Source organism: Peromyscus eremicus, chromosome 6 (genome assembly GCF_949786415.1).
Source record: "Peromyscus eremicus chromosome 6, PerEre_H2_v1, whole genome shotgun sequence".
Lineage (NCBI taxonomy): Eukaryota > Metazoa > Chordata > Mammalia > Rodentia > Cricetidae > Peromyscus > Peromyscus eremicus.
This window is the reverse complement of record NC_081421.1, coordinates 50,711,735-50,722,516: the sequence shown is the minus strand read 5'-3', so window position 1 is coordinate 50,722,516 and position 10,782 is coordinate 50,711,735. Positions and strand designations below refer to the sequence as shown.

Sequence of the window (10,782 nt, the reverse complement as noted above, 5' to 3'; positions counted from 1 at the left end):
TGTCTCAAACAAGATGAAAAGTAGACTCAGCATTCAAGCTTATCCTCTGACTGCCTCAAGATATGCACCATTCCATACTCATACCTGAAAGTATACATCTGCACACACATGTGTATATATATATGTATCATATGAACACATCTAATGCATACACACTTACTATCATATGCACTATACACATATTATACTCAAATCATAAACACATAGTACACATATCACACATATAACATACATACCATACATAATATCATAACATACCATTCATAAAAATCATATGCATGTCATATATAAACACACATCATACACACACAAACATACAAAAGATGTTTCTACTTTTTCAAGAACAGGTATTTTGGGATATATTGTAAAAAGTAACTGGATATAAAATATAAGGAAAATATGACATGGAAGACACTGACACACTACAGAAATAAAGATTTTATTAGCCACAGGTTTCCCAAGGCATTTTATAAAGTAGTGTGAATGGTTTGATTTGATTGTTCAGAAATTCTAAACAAAAACGAAAGACTAATTCTTCTTTTGAGATACAACAAATAAGAGAGATGCAAACATACACTTGCAGTGATAAAAACATTGGTTCATTTGCTCCAGAACACTAAAACCAATCAGAACCTTGTTTCACGGTTGTAATTAGCCTTTTAAAAACTGCCGATTCACTGATGTTATTTGGTAGTATAATAATAAGCAGTAAGTTATATTTTTTCTCCTGTAGAAAGAGATAATAACTTAAAGCAGGTGACATCTAAGAGAATCAAATAATAAGCTTACTATTATTGGAGAAACACTAAACATTTTAGCATGAAGGCATAACCAAAAGTTTCATGGGAGATCTGTTGTTCTGTAGCATTAAACTGTAGCCAGAAGTTGGCAGCTTTCATTTGGTGTGCCTAAATTTACAGAATTACAGATTTGTTGCTGATTTGAAAAGTCCCTGTGTACTTCTCAACATAGTATGTCTAAAGGTAATGCTAAGGCTTAAGAATGAGTCAGGTCTCTGTGCATCCTAGGAGGTACAAGGAAAGCCATGTGAGTGGCCATAATTGGAATGCCCTCATTGATGTGTAAGCCATGGAAACTGCTAGAGTTGTTGAGCAGAGCCAAGTCATAGGCCTGTGTAGTCAGTTCATGTACTTTCTCTGTTCAGTTCTCCTCCAGCATAGGCAGCAACTACTTAAATCCAGCGGCTTTGGCCATCCTGCCCACTTGTTATTGAGTATTGACTTTTGACATTTTCTAGACTTACTCAATAAGTCTAGATTACAAGCCAAACATAGGCTATGTCTTTGGTATTGTGTTATGTACATACTGAGATCCCTAACCTAAAGTCTAGTAGATCTAGCCGTTGTTTCTAAGAGATAAGGGCAGCAACCCTGCACCTCTTGTTTTCCATGTATGAAACCCATGGTTTTCTTGCTGTTTATGTTTTCACCATAAACATTTTCTGCATTTTCCCAGAAAACCCAACTCAAATTAGTGTAACTGATGAAATATTATTCCCCCATTATGTTCAATTTCCAGCATTCTCATAACAGTTTTAAAATTTCCAACATTTATTATCCCAAAGAAAGTTTTTAATTTCACCAAACTCCCAAAACTATATTCTACCTGGTAGTTCTACCCACCACTAATGTTTTTCTGCAGTGGTTACATGCATTCACTCAACATTTTGAATGCTTACTGTGCTGTTTGGGGGTGGAAGGAAACACATCATTGGTAAGGTACGTTTCAGTCCCTAAATTTATGGAGACATTAGGTGGTAGAGGTGAGTCTATAATAAAACATCATGAAATTATTTTTGTATATATACATCTTCCCTAGGACTGATGATGGCTCTGTCCCTCAACCACAATCATGTCAGGCCCTGTGAAGCAACTTTTATCTGGCTATTTGCTCACTGGTGTGATACAATTTTGAAAAATATACCAAAATACAAACTTGATACTCAAATTTCTGCCTGTAAGTGATCTGTAACACAATCCCTCTATCTCACTAGTGGAAGAAAGTTCTTTAACATGGCCGACTTCAGGAGCTGGAGGGGTGGCGAATAAATGCCTCTTCCAGAGAAAGCAGGTGAATCTGGTGACGAGTAACGCAAGCAACACTGTGACATTGAAACTTTGAGCAGAAGTCAACAAAATCCATGACATTATGGTTTTGGAAGACAAGTTTTCCAGGGACATTGCCACATTCATACTTTTCTGTATTGTCTATGGCAGACTTTGTTCCACAGGACTGAGGTGAGCAAGTGAAACAAAACCGTAGCCAATAGTCCAAAATGATCCTTTATTTGTGCAGTGCGGGGAGTCAAACCTAGAGCTTTATGCTTGGTTCACCCTGTCTGTGAAATGGTCTGTTAAGGAAATATTCTCCTAACATGATTAGAGGCAGAATATACATGCATATATTGTATAAATATATATCGAGGGAGTATTTAATCACACATTACCTTTATATTTAGCTGTTTATCAGCAACAGTTAACTGATTTCTTTCTATGTAGAGTGTGTTATGATAAAATACATAATTTTGAAAAAGAATTAAGTTCTGGAGGTGAACAGTCTTCAGGTAACTTCAAGATCCCATCTAGAATCTTTAAGTTTGGCAAACAGGAGAACACTCTACAGCAAAACAAAATGAAAATTAAGTAAGTATATTGAAGAAAGCATTTTATTTCACTTACTTCCTCTGAATAAATGTACTTAGGCTATTCAAATAAGAAAGGTGCTTGGCTGCCACTTTATTCTGCTCTCCTTATCTTTGCAGAGGGGTTAAAACAAGCCGTCATTCATATTCCTTGAGCTAATGACCTGGGCATAGTTCTCCCTTTCTTGGATCTAATGGATCTTTCAGCAGATGTAAATATTGATCAGAGAAGTGAGAGAGCATGCAGCCTGCTTTTTATCAGAGAACTCCATTCCTGTTTTCCTAAACTCCTCTAAGGAAAAAAAAATCAGTGAGCAGATTCAGCGAATATTTCATAAAGAAAATAATGAGACTGTGATGGTAAATGTGCCTGTTATAAAGTTACAAGTTGAGTGAGGGTTTTGGGGAAGGCAGTGTTGTTTCTGAGAGATGAGAGGTATAAAAGTAGGATGAGAAATATGTTCTGTAAGCTATTTTGTTATGACAGAAAGTTCTTCTGAGGGTCATATTTCAAATTTAGGAAGTCAATTCCAAGGTCAGAAGAGATCCCTCTAATCAGTACATTTAAAAAGTGATCATATGCAGAGAACTGTCGGAAGGCAGTATCTTCATTCAAGTGGACAGATGTCCTACATTTGCGAACTCTTGGAACTCTTAGACCTCAAGCAAGTGTAATCTATGGCCTTCGCAGTGAAAATGAAAAATCCTAAACCTGTCATAAGATATGCTGGGTCATCCAATGGTGGCACTGACCTGCTTAAGAGTTCCTGTTATCCCCTGCCTGTTTTTCTCAGAAAAATACATTCTGCACATTATTTCATTCAATCCTCACAGCAGCTCTATCAAGTTGATTCTGATTCCCTGCTTTAAGTATTTTTATTCCAGATCTCAGTCTTGGCCAAAGAAAAAATAAAATCAAAGTCTTCTGGGGTCGTTGTTCAGACTTAGCTCATGAGATTCCCTTAACGTTCAGCTTTCAAAACACAAATCTCTGGTGAAAATCATATCACATTGATTTCTGAAAAGTGGTAGAGAATAAAGCTTGTAATATATTAGCATTCCTGCAAGTGGGGTTCTCTGCCATCTGGGACTTATACTATTAACTCTCTAATTGAGGCCTTTCTCTTTAGAATCATGTTATCTTCTGACCTGTCATCAGAACACAGGGAGGAAAAAGGAAAGTCATCATTCCAGGCAACAATAACCCAGAGAAGCTACATCTGAAATAATTTTAAGCATGGTGTCAAGGATCTCTAGAGACTGACCCAAATCCTGAGTATGAACACCTAGTGAAAAAAAATAAATGTGGCTATAATCTTCAAAGTGTGGATTACTGGTTTGGTAACTGAACTCAAATTTAGATGAACTCTGAACTTCATCTTAGCTGCTCAGCATGAATGGAAGCTTAAATCCTCTCTTCATCTGTTAAAACTACCCCATCCTTCTTTTCAAAGAAACCCTGAAGTGCCCAAGTAAACATATCCTGCCTTTTGTAGCTTAAAAGTCAGTATACATCCATTTTGGACCCAATCCAATGGAGTTAATACTGGAAAAGCAGGAGAGACTTATTCTCATTTAACTCTATACCACAACATGGATTCTGAAGACAGAATTATAGTGAAATGGCAGGAGATATCAGATTTCAGACCATCTTAATGCTCCGATTGTAAGGTGTTTTTCAGAGGAAGGCAAGTGACTGAGCTGGCACCAAAATGCTTTATAAAATGCCACATATTAACAAAACTGAAATATCATACTGTTCAATTATCTTTATGACTAGGAATGTGCCTTCTTATGAATGATATTGAAATATCCAGCTAAACCCCCTCTGAAGACAGGAAATATAATTTTAAGCTTCAAAACTTTATTATGATTAAATATTAGCTCAATATTAAAGTCACTATGCTGCCAGTTTTCACTACTTTGTAAAAGCAATTTGAGAATTTATGATCACCAACATGAAATTTTGCTTTCCAACTACAGTTATAGGGGAGATAACCAAAATAATGGATTTATGTAGTAACAACAGAGATTAGAATTCATATTTGACAATTTTTCACTGTGCACCAGGCATTGAGCACTTTAATATTACCTAAAGCTCTTTTGCTATTGTGGGAAAACCAACATCGTGAGAAGTAAAGATGGGAAGAACTACATCTGTTGTTGAAGCCGCATGTCTGAGAAGGGTTTCAATCATAGAATAGGATTAGACTGTCCCTAGAGATGATTTGACCCTTAGTAGAACAAAATTAGCTGAGAGATAAGATAATCTCTGGTTATATGGGATCAAGTATGAGATTGGAATTCAGCTACTTGCTCTTATCTTTTCAATTCCCTTAAGAATACCAACTGTACATAGAAAATTAGCTAGAGATGTTTATCTGTTTTATCTATCTATCTATCGATCTATCTATCTATCTATATTTATCATCTATCTATCTATCTATCTATCTATCTATCTATCTATCTATCTATCATCTATATATCTATGTGAGCATTTTGCTTAGTGTACAATCCAAGACTAGTTAAATTCCACTAGCACCATTAGGAGTGTTCCCAACTGTGAAAAAAATAACAAAATGGTTTCCTTTTGGTAGATTGTATGTTATTTTAATCACTGCACTAGACTAAATCAAGTACTTGTTTGCATGGGGTGCTCATGGACCATCATGAAAATAAAAATCAGAGAATAGTGAATGTATAAGACAATCTTGTGAAACATTTTAGGAACCTGTATTTAGAAAAAATAGCTAAAGACAGAGTATCTCTTTAACCTAGGTGTAGATGAATTTCTAAATGGTCTTATTAAATAAAAAACATGAAGCCAAATATAGGGGTGAAAGCCTTAGAGAGTTCAGGGAAATAGGGAAAGCCACAGCCAACCTTATCTCACCAACTCTGCAGCTTCCAAATGCAAATTACTTCCTTTCTACCTATACCTATATGCCTTGATGTTCTACCCTCTCATTGGCTATCTTAGCCCAGCTACCTCACTTCCTCTTTGTACACAGCTCTGTCACTTTCTGTCTGTTTGTACAGGCCTCCAGGCCTCTATGGTTGGTACTCCATATGATTAAAGGCATGTGTCACCACGCTTGGCTCTGTTCCCTAGTGTGGCCTTGAACACACAGAGATCCTGTCTGCTAAAGGATTAAGGGCGTGTGCTGCATGACTTCTTTGTTTACTTAAAATGGCTTGCTATTTTCTCTGATCTCCAGGCAAATTTATTAAAGCACAAATAAAAATATCACCACATTTCACCACAAATAAAATATCACCATACCTTGGAGAGGAAATATTTCAAATTCGGAAGCAAAGTGAAATATCTTTTTATATCTGGAAAGACACATTACAGGGATCGAATGAAGACAGTGAGTGAGGACAAACAACACTCTCACATGACCCTATAAACCTGAAAGAAGAAGTCTGATCTGTAACTCCAAAAGGAAGATGAGGCACGTGGAAGGTCAAGGTTGGCTCACTGTCAACAACAGGCTGTGAGAGATTCAACAAAATATAGAAATATAGAATATTCAGTTTGTAAAGGAATCAACAGGTTCTAACCCAGAGAGCTCTAAACAAGGCAGTAGATGAGAGAAGAAAAGCCTTTAATGGTGCCTCTGCTCTTGAACCACACTGCTGTGGGATGGTCTGTATGTCAAGTGCGTTGCTGATTGGTCAGTAAATAAATCACTGATTGGCCATTGGCTAGGCAGGAAGTATAGGCGGGACAAGGAAAAGAATTCTGGGAAGTGGAAGGCTGAGAGAGAGACACTGCCAGCTGCCATGAGGACAAGGAAGATGTAAAGTACCGGTAAGCCACAAGCCATGTGGCAAAGTAAAGATTAATAGAAATGGGCTAAATATAAGAGTAAGAGCTAGACAATGACAGGCCTGAGCTAATGGCCAAGCAGTTTAAATAATATAAGAGTTTGTGTGTTTATTTTGTAAGTGGGCTCTGGAACTGGCGGGACTTGGTGGCGGGAGCTGGAGAGAAATTCTCCAGCAACAAATGGCGTCCAACGTGGTGGCAAGAGTCTCCACCTAAAAACGGAGAAAAAAGATTCTAAAACGGAGCTAAAAACAGCTCCTAGTTGTCTCTTTTAAGCTAGCGGCAGCCTGCATGTTTGAGCTACTATGGCGGGTTCCTGGCGTGCATGCTCAACCTGCCGCCGTATGGCGGGAATGAGGCCCCTGCAAGTGGCACATTAAGCTGTGTGGTGGATTTAGCCTTTGCTAGTACAAAACAAAAAAAGAGGTTTCTGGGCTACACGCTACTTTGGTAAAAGTGTAGACCCACTATTTCTGAGAGTTACGGCTCCCAGAGCTGGCGGAAAGCGGACCACCGCCATGTTGGGAAGCTGAAGTGGGCGGAGCCAGCAGCCACTGCGCCATTTCAGGCTTAGAATGCTGCAGTTTAAAAGAAATAGGCTCAAGCTAATATAAAAAAATAAGCCACGTAAAGATGGCTACCACACAGAGAATCTGGATTATGTTCTCTTTGATATTCGTAACTGCAGAAAAACATTTGATTGTAAAAGCTGTTGAGTTATGCCAAAATGTATATTTTAAAGGCACCTTGACTTCAAAATTTGGATATAAGGATATGTTGCTTTGGAAAAGAGTCTCTGCTTTTGTTTCCACAGAAAGCCAGAGACTATGGATTTGTTCCAGATTAAGATACATCAGGTTTGACCAGCCAAGACCCCCTGAAAGGTCTCCAATGACACCATGGCCCAGATGATTCAACATCCAGAATGGTTTCAAGTCAACTGGCTCAGATATACAGCCTCACGGACTACTCCATGATCCTAAAATTTTCTTTCTGTCTCCAGAAGATACAGCGCCCCCCTCCAGCAGGAAGTAGTAAGAGAAGCTACGCCCAAATTCCCAAATATACCAAGCTGGCTTTAGAGATGGAATTGGCTCACTCCCCCTCTAAACCCAGACATATTGCTCAAAAAAAAAAATGGTTAAGAGATTCTTATGTCTCAAATCAGAAGAGCCCTCTGGTGTGGGACAGACAAAAACCAATATTTTTATTTAAATCAGGTTGATTATAAATACAATCTCTTTCTAAAACAAAAAGGGGGATAGTTTAGATATGATAGGATGAAAGGGTAGATTAATGAACCTACTTTTAAAGAGTAACAACTTGTTTAAAATGTTTTACATTGCTATAAATTTTAGTTTATTGATACAAATTTAAACTTAATTTTGTTATACTGTATATATATTTCTATTCTTGTTTGAGGTATTATGTTTATGTAACTCATTTAAAATTGTAATGGATAATTAAAAAATAGATTAATAGTTAGTCATCTATGATAATATTTGTAGCCATGTTAGTTAAGTCTTCTAGGTATACATAGATATAGTTCAGATAGATAGGTAGTCTTCAAACACTTCAAAGACCTACAGAATATGGCATTTAAAATGTTTTAAAAATTTAGACTTTTTGGACAGTGAGACATGTCTGCTCCTGACAGCACCGATTTACTTCAGAGAGGAGGATGGGCATCGAAGACACTCCATACGGAGTTTATCTTCACCTTGACAAAAATAGCCATTTGGGCAAGAAACTGTTCTTGCCTGGACTGCCTGATCAACTGGACATGCAGGACCCATACAAAGATGACCACTGAACTTTGCTTGACAAAATGGTCCTTCAGGTTCCTGCTTTGCAGAAAAAACTGCCAGACATTCTACAGGACACAGAGAAAAGTGAATAAGAGACTCTAGGCCTGAGGGCTGAAGACAGATGCCCCAACTTTACAAGAGAACTTTGAATGACTGTCCAGGCTGCCAGCTGTCTCTGTCTACCCTACAAGACTCCTAAAAGTTGCTTATATCCTTCTCCATTTCTCAGGTAGTATTATATCCTTCTGAGGTCTTTGATATGGTTAAAGACTAGATACTTACAATTTTCCTTAGTTATAATAAAAGATAAGTTAGATATAAAACCTTAAACTCACAAATATAAGATAGATAGGATCTCTTCTTTAATATTGTAACTGTAATTCTTGCTTGATAATTGTTTTGTTATATGTAATTTTACTATGTTAAAGTTAAAACCTTCCTTTTTAAGAAAAGAAAAGGGGAAGTGCTGTGGGATGGTCTGTATGTCAAGTGTGTTGCTGATTGGTCAGTAAATAAATCACTGATTGGCCATTGGCTAGGCAGGAAGTATAGGCGGGACAAGGAAAAGAATTCTGGGAAGTGGAAGGCTGAGAGAGAGACACTGCCAGCTGCCATGAGGACAAGGAAGATGTAAAGTACCGGTAAGCCACAAGCCATGTGGCAAAGTAAAGATTAATAGAAATGGGCTAAATATAAGAGTAAGAGCTAGACAATGACAGGCCTGAGCTAATGGCCAAGCAGTTTAAATAATATAAGAGTTTGTGTGTTTATTTTGTAAGTGGGCTCTGGAACTGGCGGGACTTGGTGGCGGGAGCTGGAGAGAAATTCTCCAGCAACACCACACACTAATGAAAAAGGAAAATCTTCAGTGACAAAGACATTAAAGACAAAATTTTGCTGATAGAGCCACCAGCCATGTGCCTCAGACACTGGAAAATTAGCCAGGGCCACGTGTTCGGTGTCAGTCTACTATCCTGCAGCAAATCTTAAGAGGGATTGTCAACAAAACGGCACAAGCACAGGTACAAGCCCCAAAGCTTCTACTCAGTGCATTGAGGTCACGAGACCTAGAGAATCATAGAGCCACATTTAAGCTGAGCAGAACTAACACTCAGAGGAGCAAACATGCGCACATTGGACGGTGGACACTAACAGAAAGGCATAAAAGGCCCGGCAAGATGAGATCACCACGCTGCAAGGGCTTCTGCTCCAGCTGTGGTTGCTTCTGTAGTTAGTATTCTACGCTTACGTGATACTAACAATGGTGCCCGCTTCTCTGAACACATGGGTGGAGGATTTCCTGGCTGAGCCCTCCCTCCATTGCAAAGAAGAGGAATAACAAGCGAACTCAAGGATAACCTAGTTCCTTTCTTCAACTGAAAGAAAATCGATTAGAACAATGTAACCAATGTTATCAGAGCAAAACCATAAATCTCAAGACAAAAATGTAAGAAATCTTTAAAAAAAAATCAAGGCAACAAGATTCCTTTGGAAGCTGCCAATTCAATAATAATAAACTCCAATGAGAGTCAGAAGAAATCCTAAAGAATTTGAAAGAATGGTTACAAGACTATTCAACAAAATGAAAAATGAGAGAGCTGGAGCGATTGTCCCATGGTTAAGAGTACCTGGTGCTATGATTAAGGGTCAGACTTCAGTTCTCAGCACCCACATTAGGAGGCCCACAATAGCATGTAACTCCAGTGCCAAGAGATTTGACACTCTCTTCTGGCCTCTGCAGGCATAAAGCATGCATGTAGTACATATACATGCATGCAGGTAAAACATTAATATACATAATTTTTTTTAATTCTAAGAAAAGGGACATAATTACATGCCTGAATCAGTTAAAAGAGAACACACACACACACACAGCTAAATGAGAGAAGCAGGCAATTTAGAATATGGAAAAATTCAATAAAAAGATTTTAAAATGCTGGAAAAACAGTCAAAGTAGATTTTGGAAATGAAAATCACACTGAGTCAAATAAAAACTTTAGTGGAAACCTTTGCCAAAAGTAGTAATCAAGTAAAAGATACAAATATCAGGGCTTAAAGAAAAGGTAGATTAAATTAGAACTTTCAGACAGAAGTAATGATAATAATAAAGTACAAACACATAAGAGGTAGGTAATACCATTAGAAGACCAAATTGGGTACAGAAGGAGGAGAAAAAGTATAAGGTAACAACAGAAAATTTACATTCAGTAAAATCATAACAGAATAGTCCCCAAATCTAGAGGAAAGGGTGGCCACCCAGACACAGGAGACATTAGGAATAACAAACAAGACCATGAAAGATTCACCTACATCAGAGATTAAACAGTGAGTATACTGAACACAGACTGTCATACGCTGCAAGAGAGAATCATTGAATCACATATAAAGGCAAGGCTATCAGAGCAGTGGAATTCTCAAGACTTTAAGGGCTCCAAAGAGTGGAATAATTTATTTTAATCTCTGAAAAGTAATAGCTCCCA

The 10,782-nt window shown here is 37.8% G+C and overlaps 1 protein-coding gene across 1 annotated transcript in view; it reads right to left on the bottom strand.

The window, feature by feature from the left end:
* Nucleotides 1-423: 423 nt before the first annotated feature.
* LOC131912450 (uncharacterized) overlaps nt 424-10,782 on the bottom strand; it is a 37,902-nt gene continuing 27,543 nt past the window's right edge. The window contains exons 6-7 of the mRNA XM_059264739.1: nt 2,468-2,637; nt 424-727 (exon numbers count right to left, since the gene is read on the bottom strand). Coding sequence (XP_059120722.1) covers nt 2,526-2,637 — 112 coding nt within the window. The 3' untranslated portion in view covers nt 424-727; nt 2,468-2,525. The remainder of the gene's footprint in view (nt 728-2,467; nt 2,638-10,782) is intronic.